The 24867-nt window shown below is 47.0% G+C and overlaps 1 protein-coding gene across 1 annotated transcript in view; it reads right to left on the bottom strand.

Moving 5' to 3' along the window:
• Positions 1 to 24867, bottom strand: part of LOC140384457 (F-actin-monooxygenase mical2-like) — a 371552-nt gene that overhangs the window by 105827 nt on the left and 240858 nt on the right. Inside the window, exons 29-30 of the mRNA XM_072466174.1 lie at positions 17019 to 17093; positions 4317 to 4414 (exon numbers count right to left, since the gene is read on the bottom strand). Coding sequence (XP_072322275.1) covers positions 4317 to 4414; positions 17019 to 17093 — 173 coding nt within the window. The remainder of the gene's footprint in view (positions 1 to 4316; positions 4415 to 17018; positions 17094 to 24867) is intronic.

Raw genomic sequence — 24867 nt, 5'->3', positions numbered from 1 at the left:
TTTCTCCTTTAGTTAGTGCTATTCTCTCTTCTAGTTAGCCCTATTCTCTCCTCTAGTTAACTATTTCCCCCTCTAGCTAACCTCATTCACTCCTTAAGTTAATTTTATTCTCCCCTACCGTCTGCAAATTCCTTGCAGGAGAGAAAGCTCCTCCCAGGATCCTTTCAATACCTCTTGATGGCAAGTTTCCAGGTGGTGCACAAGAATACAGATTATTGATGTTTCCTGGCCTGACCACATGGCCCGTAGCAGCCATGAATCAGGCAAAGAACTCACAGATGTGAAGTTGAATCACATTACTCTGTGCAATAGGGCACGTATAAAATACACTGCAGCAAATCAGCAAACTTCCTTCAACACCACTTTCCAAACTGGTGGCCTCGGCCACCTAGAAGTACAAGGGTAGCAAATGCATGGGAACCTGCAAGTCCCAGTCCAAGTTACACACCATCCTGACTTATCGTCAATCCATCATTGTTGCTAATCTGCCTGCCCTTATAAATCTAGAACTCAAGTCTTTCCTGTGGAGAAGTGGTTTAAATAGGCAAATTCAAATAACCCATCGCCCAAGGTCAGTCAGAGGGCAATTGCAGCTCCTTGGAAATTTCAAATTCCAGGTCAGATGAACTCAGCATGAAATTACTGTGGCTTTTTTCAGATTGCTGTGTCTCTGTAATAAAGTGTGAAACTTGGGAACTTGACCAAAGCCTGGATGGCACAAAACTTTACTCCCCACCAGTCAAATCGTCCACATTTAAAACAAAAAGTTGCTGAAATTGGACAAAATGGGATAAATCTTATCTATTTACATTAATGTCAATTTATATTTCTGGTACAGCATTTAACACTTAATTTATTTCAGGCCCTGTTTACATCAGTTCACAACTTATTGAGCTGCAGTGAATTCAAGAAATATAAATAAATTGCGATTTGCTATATTCAATTAACTTCTACTACTTATGCCTCTTGAATCGCTCCTAAGTGGTGTTTACAAACTGAATTTCTTTCTTATTCATTCTTGGGGTGCGGGTACTGCTGGGAAGACCAGCACATATTGCCCATCCCCAAATGCCCTTGAGAAGGTGCAGTATAAATAAGGCTGGAGGTCAGATTAGAATAAAACCAAAGGAACATTCTTGCGTTGGTTATGGTAATAGCTGGACCCTTTTATACCAACCATTGTGGATAACAGGCTAATCACACTCACACAAACACAGTCATAATGTGGGGTGGGATCTCTATAAAGTGGGATGGATAAATATTCAATGATTACAGCCGGCCTTTGGGAAGTAAATTAAACTGGAGCATGGCAGGGAGAATTTAAATGTTGGACCCCTGCCTCTTGAGGTTTGAGGAATTTACCAGAAAGCGCGAATACAATCAACAAATTCTCATTTGGAATTTTTGTAGCTTCAGAATTTTCATACTGAATACTCAGTGATATCATTCTTCAACCCTCTCCCAAAGTGCAGCACTTAATCTCCAGTTTTATCATTGATCCCAATGCCATTTGCATTTAAGCTCAACTAATCATAGAATCATACAATGCAGAGGAGGCCATTCAGTCCTTCGTACCTGTGCCAGCCCTTTGAAAGGACTATCCAATTAGTCCCATTCCCCCTGCTCTTTCCTCACAACCCTACAAAAATATTTTTGAGTACTGATCACAGAGCTGATATCCCTCAAAGATAAACTGTGAGACGTGACCAAAGTCTGTGTGGTGTTGACTTGGTTGGGATTAGGATAGTAATTTTGCACAGTGTACCCTGAGTGGAAAACATGGACTAGGACTCCTGCTCCAGATTGCTGACTATCGACCGGTACTGAAATGTAGCTGTGTGGTCATCCAGTGTGAATGGTACTCAGTTGAGTTGTAACCTTTCCCGCTGCCCTCCCCATCGGCATGTGGCCTGTTGGAACTCACTGTCTAAACCACTTAGACAAAGTACTAGTACCTGGTTAGTGGTAAATATACCTACACATACCCACCCACTCACTCACCTTCATCACATACACACTCACCCATACCCACATTACCCCACAACCCCACCCACTCACAAAACCACATAGTAACTCACACACCTACACATTCACACTCACTCACAACCACACAAACTCATTCACACCAATTCCCATACTCACTCAAACTTACTCGCACACAGTCATTTACATTCACTCACATCCACATTCACACTAACTCACAACTATACCACACATTCACACACCCCCATCCTACAGATTCACACTCAAACATACTCAGGCAACACCCACATATATACTCATACAGGCATATACATACACAAACTCAGATACATGCACAAATTGACCCACATATATATACACACGTGCACATATACTCAGATACACACTCACACGCAGTTGCACCCACATATATACTCACATAGGCACATATAAAACTCAGATACACACACTCACATCCATTTGCACCCACACACACAAACTCAGATACTCACATTTGCACCCACATATATATTCATACAGGCACATACACACACACAAACACATCCACATACATACTCACACAGGCACATATACAAACTCAGATACACACACAAAAACACACCCACATATACACACACACACAAACTCAGGTGCACACACTCACACGCAGTTGCACTCATATATATACACACACACACATACACACACGCACATTCACACTGACACATACATCAATGCAAAGTGGAATTAGGTCGTTGAAAAACTAGCTTTGAACTGGAACTGTCAGCAGCCCCCTACAGACCGATTAAGATGAAATTGACTTCTATTTCCTCCCAGGAACCAGCTGTTGTACCTGGTTTGCTTAGTGGACTCTGGAATTTCCATGGAAGCTAACCAATCTCCTCTGGCATTGCTCACTAGTTGGGGAGCAGCCTTTGCAAACCAGGCCAGTCCCTTTATGTCCACCACTTTAATGATCCCTATAACCAAGTGGCCTAAACAGGGAGATCCACCCAACTGTGAGCTCCTACCCCACCCAGCCACTCCACACAGATTCTCGGGCCCATCAGATCCAGCTGAACAAAAATAATATCAATGAATACATAAGGAAGAAAGAGCCCTTGGACGAAGAACTCTCCAAATATCCAAATCATCTGTCATTCCTTTACTCGTTTTCACAGACAATTGAGAAATGTACCAGCAAATTGTTTCAGAAATTCCTATTCTGTGGCTTAACTATGAGAGTATAAATCTGCTGTGCCTCCATAATGAGCAGACAATAAGCCAGTTCATGCTGTTTTTCCAAGGACCATGAGACAAAAGAACATTCTGTGCTAATTAAGAGATTACGCTGGCTTTGTCCATTAACAATGCCTCAATCTGTTTGCATTCATGTCCAGGCGCAGCGACTGATAAGAGCTCCGCGTATCCAATATCTTGCCGCCACAGATTGGCAGAACGTCATTGTGATCATAAATATTAATATTTACATTTCTGTGCCCTTCAATAATGTTTTCTTTTATTTCACAGTCTCCTCCCTTTTCTCTCCTGAATACATTGACTCATGTTAGAGGAAATTGTTGACACCTGCGTTTCAAGCTGTAGGACCAGCCAGACTGTCCTCTGTGATCTTTCTCTGTCAACCGTGGCTCACTTGGGTAGCATGGTGGTGCAGTGGTTAGCACTGCTGCCTCACAGCGGTGAGGGCCCGGGTTCGATCCTGGCCCCGGGTCACTGTCCGTGTGGAGTTGGCACATTCTCCCCATGTTTGCGTGGTTCTTACCCCCACAGCCCAAAGATGTGCAGAGTAAATGGATTGTTCACGCTAAATTGCCCCTTCTTTGGGAAAAAAAGAATTGGGTACTCTAAATTTTAAAAACCCATGGCTCACTGGGTAGTGCTTTCTTGCTCGGAGTCAGAAAGGCGCGGGTTCAGGCTCCACTCCAAAGACTCAAACATGACGATGTAGCCAACGCAGAACTGTTAGGGTGCTGTGTTGTGGATGTGGCCTTACACTAAGGCCCCATCTGCCCTCTCAGTTTGACGTCAAAGGTCCTCTGGCCACCATTCAGGTGGCAAGTTCTTCCTTTCTCCCTCAACGAACATTTATCCCTCAACCAACAGGCGGTCTGGCCATTTATCACATTATTGTTTGATTGTGTACTAATTGGTTGCTGCATTTCCTACAATCGCCACTGTAGCTTCAAAAATACCTCATTGGCTTTGAGCGTTCAGGAGAGGAAAGGCACGGTAGAAATTCCAGTTCTTTCTTTCTTTTAACTGGGTTCCTAAATTACTGTGAGCTAATCTTAAAATAATACAAATGTCTGTAGATAATGACAGGTTGACCATACCTCAACAACGTGGTCTGTGTTCTCAGCGGAGTTCACTTGATTCAAGGCAGTTTCTCTCGTTGCTGGTTCCATCTTCTTCCTCAGTAGCAGGGGCAGCTCTTTAACGGAAAGGGCAATGATCAGGATGTTAACTTTTAATTTTCAGTTCCTGAAGACTCTTGGGCAACTCTGAACATCATCATATCTCTCAGCAACCTTTCATGTACAGTCAATGACTTCAAAGTGCAGTAACTGATACGGACCAAACCAGTCATTCCTATTTTACAAGCTATTTACTACATTATTAATGGACAAATTGATCATTTATGTATATTTTATAAACAGAGAATGATGGCCCACTAATCATGTAATCAATTGAACAAGAGATTATTGCAGTTCTACCACACAAGATGCTACTGCCCCCTCAAGACAGCTAAAGGCACAACAGTGAAGAAAATGACGACACTTTCTCTATTTTTGTGTTTGTTTTTATTCATTTGTGAGATGCGAGTGTCGCTGGCAAGGCCAGTATTTGTTCCCTGTCCGTAATTGTCCTTGAGAATGTGGTGGAGGAAATTTGAGTTACCCCCGGGAAATGCATTTAGATATATGCAGGTGAGGGCTTTTGTGAGGGGACAGGTGAGGGAATTTCCGTTGCTCCCGGCACAAGAAGTTCAAGATAGGGTGATCTCAGGGGTATGGGTCGGGGAGGGCAAGGTGTCGGAAATATACCAAGAGATGAAAGAAGAGGGGGAAGCGCTAGTAGAAGAACTGAAAGGTAAATGGAAGGAGGAGCTGGGGGAGGAGATTGAGGAAGGGCTATGGGCCGACGCCCTGGGTAGGTTTAATACCTCCTCCTCGTGTGCCAGGCTCAGTCTGATACAATTTAAGGTGGTTCACAGAGCGCATTTGACGAGGGCGAGGCTGAGTAGGTTCTTTGGGGTAGAGGATAGATGTGAAAGATGTTCAGGGAGCCCAGCGAACCATGTCCATATGTTTTGGTCATGCCCGGCATTGGAGGGGTTCTGGAGAGGAGTGGCGGGAGTAATATCCCAGGTGGTGAAAGTCCGGGTCAAGCCAAGCTGGGGGCTAGCAATATTTGGAGTAGTGGATGAGCCGGGAGTGCAGGAGGCGAAAGAGGCCGGAATTCTGGCCTTTGCGTCCCTAGTAGCCCGGCGAAGGGTCTTGCTATTGTGGAAGGAGGCGAAGCCCCCTAGCCTGGAGGCCTGGATTAATGACATGGCGGGGTTCATAAAATTGGAGAGAATCAAGTTTGCTTTGAGATCGCTGGGACCCCCCCCTTCCCCCCCACGTCCCGATAGCACCTCCTCCAACATCGAGGAGGAAGGTACCACCAGGAAGCTTCGGAAAACCTTTCTTACAAAATTCCACACCTGCATATATCTAAACCCTCCTCACGCTGGAGCCCATACTTCACCCCCAGCTCCTCTAAACTTGCGAATCGTCCCTCCAGAAACAAATCTTTCATCTCTTTCACCCCTTTCTCCTCCCATCCCCGGAACCTCGCATCCATCCTCCTTGGCTCGAACCTGTGATTCCTTCTTATCGGCATCACCGTCGATCCTGCCCTCAACTTGAAGTACTGCCAAAATTGTCCTAAAATCTTCAGCGTGGCTACCACTACAGGATTACTCATAAAATTATATTGCAGTGCAGAAGGAGGCCATTCGGCCCATCGGGTCTGCACCGGCTCTTGGAAAGAGCACCCTACTTAAGCCCACACCTCCACCCTATCCCCGTAACCCCACCTAACCTTTTTTGGACACTTAAGGGCAACTTATCATGGCCAATCCACCTAACCTGCAAATCTTTGGACTGTGGGAGGAAACCGGAGCACCTGGATGAAACCCACGCAGTCACGGGGAGAACGTGCTCCGCACAGACAGTGACCCAAGCCGGGAATCGAACCTGGGACCCTGGATCTGTGAAGGAACTGTGCTAACCACTGTGCTACAGTTTCCTGCTCCTTAATCCTGAATCACTGAATGCTGTTGGGCTGAGGATCAATGGACAGTTGCCCCCTTCCAGTATGAAATCAAAGTAACCGCTCCTTTTGTGTGCGAGTCCTGGCAGGAAGTAGGGTTGGATTGTTTGACCTTGAGGTGCATTGTGACTATCCTCACATCATCATCCACAGAGTCACAAATGCATTCTCTCCCCAGCAGGACTAACTACATAGCAACCAGGAGCTGGAACTCTCACTGCTGTTTTTCCCCTTCATGGATGAAGAGTGTATTGTCCTTAATCCCAATAATGCAAATTCACCGAAAAACAGGATTGAAACTTTCTTCATAATTCCCATTGCGGAAATGTTGTTTCCTGTTGCCTTATTTGTACTTATTCCTGACCACACCCAAATGGAAAACAGTGAAACAAATTACAGTAGGCTTTAAGTTGCCCATTTTGTTTCGATTTAACAGTATGTTTTTAATAGGGCTGGTATTTACTTTTACTGTTATGGATTCACACCACCATTGTTTCACACCGTGCATTATGTAGGGTTACGGGGCCTGATCAGCGCCATTTGGAGCAGTTTCTCCAATTGATCCATCCTCCCACTCCCTGACCCTCGCACTCCCCACGAGGATTGTTGAGCGGGAGGGTCGGCAGCCAGAGGGCTGGGGAGCGGGAGGTGCGGAAACTTTGAGGAGAAAGAGTGTAAGGGAGAGGGAAGCTTGTTGAACTGGAGGGTCAGGAATTTGGAGGGTTGGTGGGCTGGAGGGTCAGCCAACGGGAAAGTTTAAGAGGTACAATTGACGGTGAGTGAGAGGGCCAGGGAATGGAATAGGCGGTGATCGAGAGGGTCAAGGAAAAGAAGAGCTGAGGAGCACAATCAGTGGTGAGTGAGAGAATCGGGAAGGGGTGGGATTCTCTGACCCCACCGCCGGGTCGGAGAATCGCCGGGGGCTGGGGTGAATCCCGCCCCCGCCGGTTGCTGAATTCCACGGCACCGGATATTCGGCGGGGGCGGGAATCGCGCCGTGCCAGTCGGCGGGCCCCGCCCGGCGCTTCTCCGGCCTGCGATGGGCCGAAGTCCCGCTGCTGGAATGCCTGTCCCGCAGGCGAGAATCAAACAACCTCTCTTCCCAGCGGGACTAGGCGGCGCGGGCGGGCTCCGGGGTCCTGGGGGGGCCGCGGGGCGATCTGGCCCCGGGGAGTGCCCCCCCCCCGGTGGCCTGGCCGTCAGGGCACCCTTTTCCCTCCGCCTCGGCCACAGTCTTCACCATGGCCGGCTGGCGTGGCGCCAAAGGCCTTTCCCGCTGGTCGGCGGCGCGCCAACCACTCCGGCGCGGGTCTCGCCCCTGAAGGTGAGGGCTTGGCCCCTAAAGGTGCGGAGAAATCCGCACGTTTGGGGCGGCCCGACGCCGGAGTGGTTCACACCACTCCATCCCGCTGGGACCCCCCACCCCGCCGGGTAGGGGAGAATCCCGGCCCAGATGTGGCATCGGCCGGTACAGCTTGGAGGGCCGAAGGACATGGGGTGGGATTCTCCGCAATCGGCGCGATGTCCGCCGACCGGCGCCAAAAACGGCGCGAATCAGTCCGGCATTGCGACGCCCCAAAGGTGCGGAATTCTCCGCATCTTGAGGGGCCGAGCCTTTCCAGCTGGCGGGAAAGGCCTTTGGTGCCCCGCCAGCTGGTGCGGAAATGACTTTGCCGTGCGGCGCATGCGCGGGAGCGTCAGCGGTCGCTCACAGCATCCCCGCGCATGCGCAGTGGAGGGGGTCTCTTCCGCCTCCGCCATAGTGGAGACCATGGCGAAGACGGAAGGAAAAGAGTGCCCCCACGGCACAGGCCCGCCCACGGATCGGTGGGCCCCCGATCGTGGGCCAGGCCACCGTGCCCCCGGGACCAGATCGCCCCGCGCCACCCCCAGGACCCCGGGGCCCGCCTGCGCTGCCTTGTCCCGCCAGTAAGAGAGGTGGTTTGATTCTCGCCGGCGGGACAGGCATTCCAGCAGCGGGACTTCGGCCCATCGCGGGCCGGAGAATCGCCGGGGGGGGGGCGCCAACCGGCGCGGCGCGATTCCCACCTCCGCCGAATATCCGGCGGGGGGTCGGAGAATCCCGCCCCTGTTCCTGTGCTGTATTGTTCTTTGTTCTTTGTTTTTTGAGCAGGAGACATGGTGAGCAGGAGACATGGTGAGCAGGAGCCATAGTGAGCAGGAGACATAGTGAGTAGGAGATGTGGTGAGTGGACGATGTGGTGAGTGGGGACATGTGTTGACATATAACTATTATATTTTTAAATTTTTAAATTTTTAATGATATTCTGTTTATCTCAATAGAATTTTAGTGGCCTACAGCATTTAAACTTTAAAAAAAATATATATTTTTATTCTCCTTTTTCACATTTTCTCCCGCATTTACACCCATCAACAATAAACAATAATCAGCAAGATATGTCAATCCCCGTAATAACTACGATCCCATCCGCCCACCAACTCCCAAACATCAGCCGCATGTTTACATAAACAAATGACAAAAAGGAATCAGGGATTACCCATAGTCACCCTTAATCTACACAGCCCCCCTCCCCCCCACCCCACCCCACCCCATCCACCCCCCCAACTAATGTTCGATGTTATCCAGTTCTTGAAAGTGCATAATAAATAGTGCCCATGACTTGTAGAAGCCCTCCGAGCTTCCCCTCAGTTCGAACTTAACTTTCTCAAGGGTCAAGTATTCCAACAGGTCCCCTCGCCACGCCAGGGAACAGGGTGGAGAGGCTGCTCTCCATCCCAGCAGGATCCGCCTTTGGGCGATCAACGAGACGAAGGCTATGACATCTGCCTCCACACCCATTTCCAACCCTGGCTGGTCCGACACCCCTAATATGGCCTCCCGGGGACCCGGGTACAGTTTCACATGCACCACCTTGGAAATTACCCTAAACACCTCCTTCCAGTACCCCCCTAGCTTTGGATAGGACCAAAACATATGAATGTGATTAGCGGGCCCCCCCCCTCCCCCTCCCCCCCGCAACGCTCACACACATCCTCTATCCTTCAAAAAATCGGCTCATCCTCGCCCTCGTGAGGTGCGCTGTATATACCACCTCCAGCTGTATCAGCCCCAACCTTGCACACGAGGTGGAGGCATTCACTCTCCGGAGCACCTCACACCAGACCCCCTCCTCTATAACCTCTCTCAGCTCTTCCTCCCACTTTGCTCTGATCCCTTCCAGTGGTGCCTTATCCTCTTCCAAAATAACTCTGTACTCCGCTGACACTGCCCCCTTCTCCAGTCCCCTTGTTGTCAACACCTCCTCCAGCAATGTGGAGGCCGGTTCCTCTGGGAAGCTCTGTATCTCCTTCCTGGCAAAATCCCGAACCTGCATGTACCTAAACACTTCTCCCAGCTCTAGCCCATACTTCGCTTCCAGCTACCCTCAATCCCGCAAACCGACCCCGAAGAAACAAATCTTTTAGCATCTTAATCCCCTTCTCTTCCCATTTCCGAAAACTTCCATCCCACCTCCCTGGCTCAAACCTGTGGTTCCGCCGAATCGGCATTTCCCTTGACCCTAAACCCAACCCGAAGTATTGGCGAAACTGCCTCCAGATTTTCAATGAAGCTATTATTACCGGACTCCCTGAATATTTCCCTGGAGCTATCGGGAGCGGCGCTGTTGCAAGTGCCTTCAGACCCGACCCCCTGCACAAACCCTCCTCCATTCTGACCCACTGAGAATCAACCCCTCTGACCCAGCTCCGTACTTTCTCCACATTCGCCGCCCAGTAGTAGTACAGCAGGTTCGGAAGACCCAAACCCCCTGCCTGCCTTCCCCTCTGTAGCAGCACCTTTCTCACTCTGGCCACCTTCCCTCCCCATATGAATGAGGTAACCCTTCCCTCAATCTCCCTGAAAAAAGACTTTGGCAGGAAAATCGGTAGGCATTGAAAAATAAACAGGAGTCGTGGCAACACATTCATTTTAACCGCCTGTACCCGACCCGCCAGTGACAGAGTGAGACCATCCCGCCTTGCCAGATCGGCTTTCACTCTCCCCACCAAACTAGTGATGTTGTACCTGCGAAGCCTCCCCCACTCCCGGGCAACCTGCACCTCCAGATACCTAAAATGAGTCCCTGCTCTACGGAATGGCAGCCCCCCCACCCCTGCCCCCACCCCCGGCCAAGACACCACAAAGTACTCACTCTTGTCCAGGTTCAACTTGTACCCCGAGAAAGACCCAAATACCCGCAGTAGCTCCAATATTCCTCCTATCGACGCACTCGGTTCCGACACATACAGCAGCAAGTCGTCGGCATATAAGGACACCCTATGCTCTATCCCCCCTCCCCCCTGCACTATTCCTTTCCATGCTCCCGAACTTCTCAATGCGATGGCCAACAGCTCAATCGCAAGTGCAAACAGCAGGGGGGACATAGGACATCCCTGTCTCGTCCCACGGTGGAGAGAAAACTATCTCGAACTGATATTATTTGTGCGGACACTCGCCTTCGGCTCCTTATATAATAGCTTTACCCAGTTCACAAACCTTGGTCCAATCCCAAACCGCTCCAGCACTGCAATCAGGTACCCCCATTCTACCTGATCAAACGCCTTCTCGGCGTCCAATGCCACAACTACCTCTGTTTCCTTTCTTTCTGCCGGTGCCATAACAACGTTCAAAACCCTCCTAATGTTCGAAAACAGCTGCCTCCATTTCACGAACCCCGTCTGATCCCCCCTTATTACCTTCGGGAGGCATTCCTCCAGCCTACCCGCCAGTACCTTCGCCAACACTTTTACGTCCACATTCAGAAGTGATATGGGCCGATACGACCCACACTCCGTCAGATCCTTATCTTTATTTAGCAACAGGGAAATCGATGCCTGCCCCAAGGTTTGCGGCAACACCCCCTTCCCTATCGCCTCCTCAAACATCCCCACCATCAGGGGTGCCAACCTATCCTTAAATTTTTTATAATATTCCACCGGAAACCGCATTTAAACTTACAGGATATAATGGTTTTTACAATAAATTTAGGTACCCAATTCATATTTTCCAATTAAGGGGCAATTTTGCGTGGCCAATCCACCTAGCCTGCACATCTTTAGGTTGTGGGGGCGAAACCCACGCAAACACAGGGAGAATGTGCAAACTCCACGTGGACGGTGACCCAGAGCTGGGATCGAACCTGGGATCCCGGCGGCATGAAGCAGCTGTGCTAACCACAGCGCCACCATTCTGCCCTAAGGTATCATGTTTTCATGCCTTTTTCTGGTGTGAAATGCTCTACAGAACCTAAAGCTTTTAGACTGGTTGTAATGGAAATCTCTGAATCACTTAACAGTGTTCCATTCAAAGTTGCATTTTTCAGCAGCAACATTTTCTGTGAAATTACTATACAGTACATCAAACTACATCCAATCTAATTACATCATACAGGCATTTAAGGCACAGTAAGAAGTCTTACAACACAGGTTAAAGTCCAATAGATTTATTTGGAATCACTAGCTATCGGAGCGCAGCTCCTTCATCAGGTGAGTGAAGGAGCTGTGCTCTGAAAGCTAGTGACTGCAAACACATCTGTTGGACTTCAGCCTGGTATTGTAAGACTTCTTACTGTGCCTACCCCAGTCCAACGCCGACATCTCCACATCAAGGCATTTAAGGCTTTGAGACTAACTTTAAGCTAGTAAAAGACAAGCTATAACAATTCCTTTAATCTCAACATGCTGTAAATTGCTCCATACATTTTAAGCCTTGGCTCAGTGGCGAACAGCCTGTTGCCTCTGGGTTGAAGGGTCAACTCCCAACTTAACATTTCCATTGGGGTGATGCGGGAGTGTTGTACTGTCCGAGTGTTGTGGCGTCTTTTGGATAAGACATTTAACCGAGGCTCTGTCTGCCTTTTTTGGCTGATGGAAGAGATCTCATGGCACTGTTTGGAACGAGAGTTTTCTTTGTGTCCAGGCCAATAACTATCCCGCAATCAGCAAAAACACACTATCTGGCCATTAGCATTTTCTGTTCATGGGAGCTGGCTATGCGCAAATTGGGTGCTGTGTTTCCTCTCTTGTAACAGTGACTAAACTTCTAAAACTTCATTCAGCTGGGTGGTGGCCCAGTTTCAAAAATACCTATTTGCAACATCCATCCTACTTTGTCTTTGAAATGATCTCCAGGGCAGGCTAATAATAAATGACTTTAACAACTGTAAGAAAGTGTGGTTTTCAATTATTGCCCCAATTGTATTGAATCAAATGATCATTATGCTTGAGAGGCTGAGAACAACTCGATGGGAAAATCACTGGTTTCTGTTAAAACTTGCTGAACTGTAATAATCTGTCGTAACCTTTCTTTAAAGACAGTGTTATCAAACTGAACAAGGCCACAATGTTCAGAGATTAGATATGTGTGTTTGAAAGGAGGGAACCGACCTTGAGAATTAGTGGGTTGCGAGCACTTCAGATGAGACAGTTAGCATCAGCTCCCCACAAGCTGGAGGCACAAACACATTTGGAAAAAATGCCAAGCAGGCGGGTCCAGGTGAACATCGGAGGGTCAGGATCTGTCCCCAAACAGCCCACGCTAATGGAAAGTTAAACAGTATTCAACACTATGGCTGCAATATCTCTACTGTAGTTTGAGCAGAGTGACCTGGGAACTAGAGGTGGACATTCAACTGTCAAGTCACTTGACCGGGCTGGATCACATGTATAACTCAAAGGGCCCCATTCAGTAACCTCTTCCTGCTTTCCCCCCATATCCTTTGATCCCATTAGCCCCAAGAGCTGTATCTAACTCCTTCTTGAAAACATACAATATTTTGACCTTAACTGCTTCCTGTGGTTCCACAGGCTTACCACTCTCTGGTCGAAGAAATTTCTCCTCATCTCAGTCCTAAAAGGTTTACCCCATATCTTTATACTATGACCCCTGGTTCTGGACACCCCGCAGCATCAGGAATATCCTTCCTATATCTATTCTGTCTAGTACTGTTAAAATTGTATAGGTGTCTATGAGAACCCCCTCTTCTGAACGCCAGCAAATACAATCCTAACCATCTCATATATCATCCTGCTATCCCAGGAATCAGTCTGGTAAATCTTCTCTGAAATCCCCCTACAGCAAGCACCTCCTTCCACAGATAAGGAGACCAAAACTGCACACAAAATTTCAGGTGTGGGCTCACCAAGACATAATTTCAGCAAGACAGCCCTGCTCAACTCTTCGCACTATGAAGGCCCACCTACCATTTGCCTTCTACTGCCTGCATGCTTACCTTCAGCGATTGGTGTATGAGGGCACCCAGGTCTCGTTGAACATCCCCCTCTCTTAATTTATAGCCATTTAGATAATAATCTGCCTTCCGGTTGTTGCTACCAAAGTGGATAACCTCACATTTATGCACATTATACTGCATCTGCCACTTACTCAGCCCCCTTACTCAGCTTGTCCAAATCACACTGAAGCATCTCTGCATCGTCCTCACAACACACCCTCCCGCCCAGCTTTGTGTCGTCTGCAAATTGAGAGATATTACATTTAGTTCCATCATCTAAATCATTAATGTATTTTGTGAATAGCTGGGGTCCTTGCACTGATCCGTGTGGTACCCCTCTAGTCATTGCCTGCCATTTGGAAAAAGACCCATTTATTCCTATTCTTTGATTCCTGTTTGCCAACCAGTTTTCTATCCATCTCAATACACTACACCCAAGCCCATGTGTTTTAATTTTACACGCTAATCTTTTATGTGGGACTTTGTCAAAAGCCTTCTGAAAGTCCAAATAAATCACATCCATTGGCTCCCCCTCATCAACTCTACTTGTTATATCCTCGAAGAATTCCAGTAGGTTGGTCAAGCTTTTTGTAAATCCATGGTGATTCTGTCGAAGCCTGCCACTGTTTTCCAAGTATTCTGCTATAAAGATTATTATTAAAATCTTTGATAGCGGACTCCCGGATTTCCTCCTCTACCAACACCTGGCTGACTGGTCTCTAATTCCCTATTTTATCTTCCTCCCTTGTTAAATAATGGGGTTACATTAGCTACTCTGCAGCGGTAGCACAGTGGTTAGCATTGTTGCTTCACAGCGACTGGGTCCCAGGTTCAATTCCCGGCTTGGGTCACTGCCTGTGCAGAGTCTGCACGTTCTCCCCGTGTCTGTGTGGGTTTCCTCCGGGTGCTCTGGTTTCCTCCCACAAGTCCCGAAAGACGTGTTGTTAGATGAATTGGACGTTCTGAATTCTCCCTCAGTGTGCCTGAACAGGCGTCGGGGTATGGCCACTAGGGGATTTTCACAGTAACTTCATTGCAGTGTTAATGTAAGCCTACTTGTGACAATCATAAAAATTATTATCTGTAGAAACTGTTCCAGAGTCAATAGAATCTTGGAAGATGACCACCAATGCATCCTCTATTTCTAGGGTCACTTCCTTAAGTACTCTGAGATGTAGATTATCAGGCCCTAGGGATTTATTAGCCTTATATCCCATCAATTTCCCCAACATAATTTCTCTACTAATACTGATTTCCTTCAGTTCCTCCCTCTCACTAAACCCTGTGTTCCCCAACACTTCTGGCATGTTTGTTGTGTCTGCATTTGTGAAGTTGGAACCAATGTATGTATTTAGTTGGTCAGCCATTTCTTTGTTGCCCATTATAAATGCCCCTGTTTCTGACTTAAGGGACCTACATTTGTCTTCATCAATCTTTTTCTCTTCACATACCTACAGAAATTTTTATAGTCAGTTTTATATTCCCGCCAGCTTACACTTGTACTCTATTTTCCCCTTCTTAATCTAACATGGTCTTCTTTTGCTGGATTCTATACTGTTTCAAATTCTCAGTTCTATTGCTTTTCCTGACCAATTTGTCTTCCTTGGATCTAATACTATCCCTAATTTATCTTGTAAGCCATGGTTTGGTCACCTTTCCTGTTTTACTTTTGTTTTACGGAAATAAATAATTGTTGCATTTCACCCATGAGCTCTATGAATGTTTGCCGTTGCCTGTCCACCATCATCCCATCAAGTAACATTTCCCAAACCATCATAGCCAACTCGCACCTCACATCATTGTAGTTTCCTATATTTAGATTCAGGACCCTCGTCTCAGAATCAACTATATTACTCTCATCTTGATGAAAAAGTAATTAAATATTATGGACCCCCCCAAGGGATCTCGCACAATTAGATTGCCAATGATTCCTTTCTCATTACACAGTACCCAGTCGAGGATGGCTACTTCTCCAGTTGGTTCCTCAATGTATTGCTCCAGAAAACCATCATGTATGCACTCCAGGAATTCCTCCTCTACAGTATTGTGTGACTAACTTGATTTGCCCAGTCGACATGCAGATTAAAGTCACCCATAATTACAGATGTTCCTTTATCGCATACATCTCTAATTTCCTGTTTAATGCCATTCCCAACATCAACTCTGCAGTTTGGGGGTCTAAATACAACCCCCCCACGAACATTTTTTGCCCCTTCGTATTTCTCAGCTCTACCCATACAAATTCAATATCGTCAGAACTAATATCATTTCTCACTATTGCATTAATTTCCGCTTTAACCAGCAATGCAATTCCACTGCATTTTCCTTTTGGCCTGTCCTTCCTAAATACTGAATACCCCTGAATGTTCAATTCCCAACCCTGATCACCCTGCAGCCATGTCGCCATAATCCCAACTATATTATAAATAGGGGTGTCGCTCATAACTACCTTCTCAAGGCTAACTAGGGATGGGTAATAAATGTTGACCAATATCAGCTGTGCCACTTCCTGAGAATCAATTAAAACTAATGGTCCTGTTGTCAGCTGTGACTCAGTGGGTCTTTCCTCAGTCTTTTCTCTGTGTCAGAAAGTTGTGGGTTCAAGACTCACTCCAAGACTTGAGCACAGAATCTAGGCTTACACTCCAGGTGCAGTGCAGAGGGAGCTCTGCTCTGCTTCAGACAAGACGTCACACCCTAACACCCTACTTGATCTGGTGGATGTTAAGGATTCCACAGCAGTACTACAAGAACAATTCATGATTAAAATAAATAAGTGATGTCTATGGGATCTTGCTGTTTATGCGTGTTAAATAGTGCCCATGACTGCCTACACAACACGGTTCACTGATGTTAATAGCATGTATTAATAATAATCGCTTATTGTCACAGGTAGGCTTCAATGAAGTTACTGTGAAAAGCCCCTAGTTGCCACATTCTGGCGCCTGTTCGGGGAGGCCAGTACGGGAATTGAACCCGGCTGCTGGCCTTGTTCTGCATTACATGCCAGCTGTTTAGCCCACTGTGCTAAACCAGCCTCTATGTAAAGTGCTTCTGGGAAGCAATAAGGATCCTCGATACAAACTCTTACTTAAACTCCACTTATCAAAATACTGATAACAGTCATAAAATATAGGTTAATGTAATGTATGCACACTTCATACAATTACAACTACTAAACAACAACTTGCATTTATATAGCACCTATAACATAGTAAAACGAACCAAGGCAGTTCGCAGGAGCTATTTTCAGGCAAGTTTGGCACTGAGACAAAAAAGGAGATATTAGGACAAATGACCATCAGTTCGGTTCCCAGGTGTGTTTCAAAGGGGGAGAGGTTTATGACCTTTGGGCCCGGGTAGCTGAAGGCAAGACACCAATTACGGAGATTAAAATCTTGGATGTTCAAGAACAAGCATAAAGTTTGAAAACGACAAACAGTTTAATAAGGTTTCTCTTCTTACTTGTCTGGATTTTATTCCTCCATGTTGCTTGCCTGTTGGTTGCTGGAAGATTGAAGCTGTGAGCTCGTCTCAGAGCTGAGAAATAAAACAGAAAGTACAAGTGATTGGGTTAAGGAAAACTTCAGAGCAGAAGAGTCAATGAAAAATGGCATTTGTATGTTAACATTTATAATGGAACAGCCTATGTAAACATGTCATGCTGCAACATGGATTACAAAGTACATCTTAAACTACAATGATCTCATTCATACAATAAGTCCCTTTTAAGCACACAAGATGACTGTGATCAAATACACACTCTGCTCTGAACCCAAGTTAGTATCTGTGTATTTCTCTTCAGAATTCTCCCGAGGAACAGCACGGTGGCGCAGTAGTTAGCACTGCTGCCTCACAGCACCAAGGTCCCAGGTTCGATCCTGGCTCTGGGTCACTGTCTGTGTGGAGTTTGCACATTCTCCCCGTATTTGTGTGGGTTTCATCCCCACAACCCAAAGATGTGCACGGTAAGTGGATTGGCCACGCTGAATTGCCCCTTAATTGGAAAAAATGAATTGGATACTCTAAATTTATAAAATTAAAATAAAAAAGAATTCTCCCAGGTGATGATCAGGTGAGAGTTTCCAAACTGTACTCCTAGAAACATGCTTTAGAATCTTTTCTCATAATCATGCTTTCCCTTAGCAATTTGCATTCCAAAATCCAGTCCAGGTTTTTACAAATGTCTCTTTGAAACCAAGTTTCTGCTCCACTTTTAACAACAAATCCGGTCGAGGATTTTACACCACCCTCTTTTAGGTTTCCTTTGTCTTAACTGCTTTTACACAAACTCCGGGATCCAGTCACCGACTTCCATAGTTATTTCAACTCACGTTCCACCGGCAAACCTGCAAAAAACTTCAGATCTCTTTCTGGTGTCTCAGCCTTTTTCTCAACTCTGTCTGTCTTTACTGAACAGTGCTCTGTTCCAGTACCTTTAATGTCAGACTTCTTGGAACCTGCTCTTCATTTCTCCAGTTTTGTTAACTAGTTGTTTTTCCGATCTCTGCGCTTGTTTTCTGAACCATTACTCCATGGATGGCCTTTCTTCTAGCAAAGCTGAGAGAGATGTTCCTTCTCTAACCTTCGTTTCCAGCAGAGATGTGAGAGCTGCTTTCATGCTCACTACATATCTCCAACTGACCACAAATTCAGCTGGTACTAAAACTTAAAAGCTTCTTGTAGCTCGGACACATTCCTGGGGTTTGGAGCTTTCTTGATAGCTTTGACTTTTTCTTCCACCAGACACAGACCGTGCACTGTGATTTTCTGACCCAGATATTCCACACTCTGTGCCTGGAAGACGCACTTGCTACGTTTTAGGTGCAGCCCTGTCCATGAAAATCTGATCTAGGTTACTGAGGTGCTTCTCCTCAGCTTTCCCTGCAATCAAGATGTTGTCTAAGTAAACTGCTGCATAGGGAATCCTCTGCAACAGATTGTCCATTGTCCTTAGAAAAATCGCTCGATTAGAGAACACTTCAAAAACCAGACAGTTGTATTTGATCAAACCTTTGTGAGCGTTGATTGTGACATACTGTTTTGAGTCCTCCTCTAACAAGAGCTGCTGTTAGGTGTGGCTCATGCCAAACTTTGAGAACATCTTGCCTCCTACAAGAGTTGAAAATAGCTTGGAGACTTGATTGACGCTGGGTTTGTAATCCGTGCATATGAGGACCATGCAATCATTTTTAAGAACTGGTACAATTGGGGCTGGCGGCATGAGAACTGAATGGACTCAATGATTTCTAGCCTCTGCAGGCACTCCAACTCCTCCTTCACTTTGCCCTTCATGGCGTAAAACACTGCCCTAGGTTTGAAAAAAGTCCCCAAACAACTTAACTGCAGTGCCCCACAATGTGCCTATTTCATCTGTGAAAACCTCAGGATATTTCTGAATGGCATCATCTATCACCTGTGGATGCTTTAACTCACCCCAATTCAACTGGATTTTATTGAGCCAGTCATCCTGAGCAGATGAGGCATATTCCCTTTTACTACCAGGACTCGTGCTCTTGCTTCTTGGCTGTTGGATGCAATGTCCACCTCTAAAGCCCCAAGCAATGATATAGACTCTCTGGTGTATGTCCATAGTTTGATCCCTGCCAGAGAGAGGGTGAGCGCCTGCTTAGAGCCCCAAGCCTTTCTGTACCTGATGACAGATCCAGAGGCTCCTGTGTCCACCTCCATCTTCACTTTTTTCCCATCAACCTCTACTGTAGCATAGATTAGCACCATATTCACTCACATTGAACATGTTATAGGAGCACTCCGCTCCCTGCTCTGTGTGGTGCGCCACTGACTGAGGCTTCTTTGAACTTTCCCTGCCCAGCCTTTGACTGGCCCTTCACACCCCTTCACTTTGTAGCCAAATACCCCTTTATGTTGCAATTGTGACGGACAGGGACCATGAATTTGCAATTATTTGCCTCGTGTGCTCCCCCACAACTGTCCATGCTAACTTGATGCACCTCACCCTCCTGAGCCCCCCCATTCGATTTTTGAATGTCTTTGGCATTATTTGCAGCCATTTCCATCCCTGGAGAAATTTCCAGTGTTTTCTTGAAAGTCAGTGTGGATTCTCCTAAAAGGTGGCATTGTATGCTGTACTCATTAATGCCACAGACTAATCTGTCCCGGAGCATGTCCTCTACACAGCCCAAACTCACAACGCTCAGAGTTGATGTAATTCAGCAACAAAGTTAGCTACCAGCTATCCTGCCTTACGAAAATGGCTATGGAATTTAGAATCACTGAGGACTTAGGATTGTGCTGATTCTGAACAAGTGCAACTAAATCCGCAAATGAAATGTCCCCCGGTTTCAGTGGCATTGCTCAATTCCTCATTAGCTTGTAAGTCTTTGCCCCACACCTACTCAGGAGAATTGAGCACTGTTTACTCTCATCTGCAATTCACTTTGGCAAGAAAAGATGTCACAACCTTTCATAGAATCAATAGTGCAGAAGACCATTCTGCCCATCTAGTCTACAAAGGAACCCTACTTAAGCCCACGCCACCGCCCTATCCCCGTAACTCCACCTACCCTTTTGGACACTAAGGGGCAATTTAGTGTGGCCGATCCACCTAACGTACACATGTTTGGACTGTGGGAGAAAACCAGAGCACCCGGAGGAAACCCAAGTACGCACAGGGAGAAAGTGCAAACCCAACTCAGACAGTCACCCGAGGCCGGTATTGAACATGGGTCCCTGGAGCTGTGAGAACATAAGAACATAAGAACTAGCAGCAGGAGGAGGCCATCTGGCCCCTCGAGCCTGCTCCATCATTCAATGAGATCATGGCTGATCTTTTATGGACTCAGCTCCACTTTCCGGCCTGAACACCACAATCCTTGAGGTTAAATGCTGGGAGCAACATTAATGGCTTTTAGGTGATACTTATACCCCATATATCTTGGGATGAAGCCCCAATTTAGAGAGCCTGCCAACCATACCCACTGACGGCTATGTCTGGGGACTCAGCAGTGGGAGAAGGCCATTGCTGGAACCGCAGGCAGTCCCACCGTACTGAGGAGCCCAGGTAAATCTGGGATCGGGGGTCTCAGGAAGGTGAGTGAGGATATTGGAGGGCCAGATTCCAGAGGGAAAGGGTTAAAGGGGAGGGATGACCTGGTTTGTGGGGAGGGGCAGGTGGGCACAACCAAATAGCCCAGGGAGCCTCCAAAGAATTCCCCACATCCTTGCCCAACAACAGCTGAAGCTTCCCACATGATGTGGGCCTCCCAATGCCCCCTCACCACCAGTGACAGAATACCATTCACTGGCCACTTAAGGGTCTCAGTAAGCCCCTGCAATACCCTCCCTGAAACCCTAAAAAATATCAGACAAGTTGGGAGTGAATGGCTAGGGTGTGGTAGTCCTTGACTTTGCCACTAGATGGTGATGTTGTTCACTAAATGTTCACTAACAGAAGTCTGGAAAATGAAATTAATACGTGAATTGCTAGAGAGCTTTTCATAACCTCAGGACGTCTCAAAGATCCTCACAGCCAATTAAGTACTTTTGAAGTGTAGTTACTGCTGTAACATAGGAAACACAGGCTCCAATCTATGCACTCAAACACCTGCAATCAGCAATATGATAATCACCAGATCACCTGTTTCAGCGATGTTGACTGAGGGATAAACATTAACCCAGGACACCACGGAGAACTCCCCTACTCTTCCTCAGAACAGTGGCCATTAGATCCATGACAGCCACCTAGTAAGACATATGAGGCCTCAGTTTAAAAGTCTCATTTGAAAGATGCACCTCCAACAGTGCAGCACTCCCTCAGCACTGACCCCCTGACAGTGCAGCACTCCCTCAGAACTCTGACAGTGCATCACTCCCGCAGCACTGACCGCCTGACAGTGCAGCACTCCCTCAGAACTGACCCGCTGACAGTGCAGCACTATCTCAGAACTGACCCTCTGACAGTTCAGCGTTCCCTCAGTACTGTCCCTCCGACAGTGCAGCCCCCCCCACAGAACTGACCCGCTGACAGTGCAGCGCTACCTCAGTACTGACCCTCTGACAGTGCAGCGCTATCTCAGAACTGACCCTCTGACAGTTCAGCATTCCCTCAGTACTGTCCCTTCAACAGTGCAGCATTCCTTCAGTACTGACCCTCTGATAGTGCAGCACTGACCATCTGACAGTGCAGCACTTCCTCAGTATTGAGCCTCTGACAGGTAGCACGGTGGGTCACGGTTGCTTCACAGCTACAGGGTCCCAGGTTTGATTCCTGGCTTGGGTCACTGTCTGTGTGGAGTCTGCACATTCTCCCTGTGTCTTCGTCGGTTTCCTCTGGGTGCTCCGGTTTCTTCCCACAAGTCCCGAAAGACGTGCTGTCAGGTGAATTGGACATTCTGAATTCTCCCTCTGTGTACCTGAACAGGCACCGGAATGTGGCAACTAGGAGCTTTTCACAGTAACTTCATTGCAGGACGGCACGGTAGCACAGTTGTTTCACAGCTCCAGGGTCCCAGGTTTGATTCCCGGCTTGTGTCACTGTCTGTATGTTCTCCTCGTGTCTGCGTGGGTTTCCTCCAGGTGCTCTAGTTTCCTCCAACAGTCCAAAGATGTGCAAGTTAGGTGGATTGGCCGTGCTAAATTTCCCTTAGTGTCCAAAAGGTTAAGTGAGGTTATTAGATTACGGGGATAGGGTGGAGGTGTGGGCTTAAGTAGGGTGCTCTTTCCAAGAGCCGATGCAGACTCAATGGGCCGAATGGCCTCCTTCTGCACTGTAAATTCTATGATGGTATGACTCCCTCAGTACTGACCCTCTGACAGTGCAGCTTCCCTCAGTACTGATCCTCTGACAGTACAGCACTCCCTCAGTACTGACCCTCTGACAGTGCAGCACTCCCTCAGTACTGATCCTCTGACAGTGCAGCACTCCCTCAGTACTGACCCTCTGACAGTGTAGCTTCCCTCAGTACTGATCCTCTGACAGTGCAGCACTCCCTCAGTACTGATCCTCTGACAGTGCAGCTCTCCCTCAGTCCCACACCTGGAGTGTCAGCCTGGATTACGTGGAAACATAAAATAGAATCAGGAGTAGGCCATTCAGCCCTTCGAGCCTGCTGATCATCAAATTTTATAAGTTTCCATGAGATCCTCTCTCATTCTTCGGAACTCCAATGAATATAATCCTAGTCTCTCCTCAAAGGACAGTCCCGCCATCCCAGGAATCAGCCTGGTAAACCTTTGCTGCACTCCCTCCATAGCAAGAACATCCTTCCACAGATAAGGACACCAAAACTGCTCACAATACTCCAGCTGTGGCCTCACCAATGCTCGATACAATTGTAGTAAAACATTTTTATTCCTATACTCAAATCCTCTCACTATGAAGACCAACATACCATTGGCCTTCTTTACTGCCTGCTGTACCTTCACGCTTACTTTCAGCGACTGATGCACAAGGACACCAAGGTTTTGCTGAGTATCCACCCCTCTCAATATACACACATTCAATTAATAATCTGCCTTCCTATTTTTGGTTCCAAAGTGGATAACTTCACATTGATCCACATTATACTGCATCTGCCATGTGTATGCCCACACACTCCACCTGTCAGGTCCTGCTGAAGCATCTCTGCATCCTCCTCACAGCTCACCCTCCCACCCAACTTTGTATCATCTGCAAATTTGGAGATATATTTAGTTCCCTCGTCCAAATCATTAATATATAATGTGGACCGTTGGGATTACCCGCTCAAATCTCTGAAGTGGGATTTGAACCCCCAAAATCTCTGAATCAGAATTAAGGGAGTGTGAGCCTCTGAGACGCCACACTGAAACCTCAGTGATGATTCACTCAGAGCTGCAAACCTAGATTAAAACATCAATAGCAGTGTGAAATGGTCATCATTCTATTTCTCTCTTCTCTCTGCCAATTCATTGACAGTAGACAAGGCATAAGAGGAGGAACAATCAAATCTTACAGAACTAAGATTTGCTAGTGTCACATGGGAGGGTTTAAACTGGTATGGCAGGGGGGTGGGTACCGGAGCAATAGGTCAGAAGGTGAAAATATTGAGGTAGAACTAGGGAATAGGGCCAGTATGGCTCTGAGGAAGAGCAGACAGGGAGATGTTGCTGAAAACAGCGGGACTGGTGGCCTGAAGTGCATATGTTTTCATGCAAGAAATATAACAGGTAAGGCAGCTGAACTTAGAGCTTGGATTAGTACTTGGAACTATGATGTTGTTGCCATTACAGGGATCTGGTTGAGGAAAGGACAGGATTGGCAGCTAAACGTTCCAGGATTTAGATGTTTCAGGCAGGATAGAGGGGGATGTAAAAGGGGTGGAGGAGTTGCGCTACTGGTTAGGGAGAATATCACAGCTGTACTGCAGGGTGGCGATCAGGAATAAGAAGGGTGCAGTCACAATGTTGGGGGTATACTATAGGCCACCCAACAGCCAGCTGGAGATAGAGGAGCAGATAGGTAGGCGGATTTTGGAAAGGAGTAAAAGCATCAGAGTTGTTGTGATGGGACACTTTAACTTCCCCAATATTGACTGGGACACACTTAGTGCCAGGGGCTTGGACGGGGCAGAGTTTGTAAGGAGCATCCAGGAGGATTTCTTAAAACAATATGTAGATAGTCCAACCAGGGAAGGGGCTATACTGGACCTGGTATTGGGGAATGAGCCCGGCCAGGTGGTAGAAGTTTCAATAGGGGAGCATTTCAGGAACAGTGACCACAATTCAGTCAGTTTTAAAGTGCTGGTGGACAAGGGTAAGAGTGGTCCTAGGATGAATGTGCTAAATTGGGGGAAGGCTAATTATAACAATATTAGGCAGGAATTGAAGAACCTAGATTGGGGGCGGATGTTTGAGGGTAAATCAACATCTGACATGTGGGAGGCTTTCAAATGTCAGTTGAAAGGAATTCAGGACCGGCATGTTCCTGTGCAGAAAAAAGATAAATACGGCAAATTTCGGGAACCTTGGATAACGAGAGATATTGTAGGCCTTGTCAAAAAGAAAAAGGAGGCATTTGTCAGGGCTAGAAGGCTGGAAACAGACAAATCCTTTGTGGAATATAAGGAAAATAGGAAGGAACTTAAGCAAGGAGTCAGGAGGGCTAAAAGGGGTCACGAAAAGTCATTGGCAAATAGGGTTAAGGAAAATCCCAAGGCTTTTTACACATACAGAAAAAGCAAGAGGGTAGCCAGGGAAAGGGATGGTCCACTGAAGGACAGGCGGGGGAATCTATGTGTGGAGCCAGAGGAAATGGGCGAGGTACTAAATGAATACTTTGCATCAGTATTCACCAAAGAGAAGGAATTGGTCGATG

Source organism: Scyliorhinus torazame, chromosome 10 (genome assembly GCF_047496885.1).
Source record: "Scyliorhinus torazame isolate Kashiwa2021f chromosome 10, sScyTor2.1, whole genome shotgun sequence".
NCBI classification, from domain to species: domain Eukaryota; kingdom Metazoa; phylum Chordata; class Chondrichthyes; order Carcharhiniformes; family Scyliorhinidae; genus Scyliorhinus; species Scyliorhinus torazame.
Note: the sequence above shows the minus strand (reverse complement) of the source record. Positions and strands in the feature narration are given on the sequence as shown.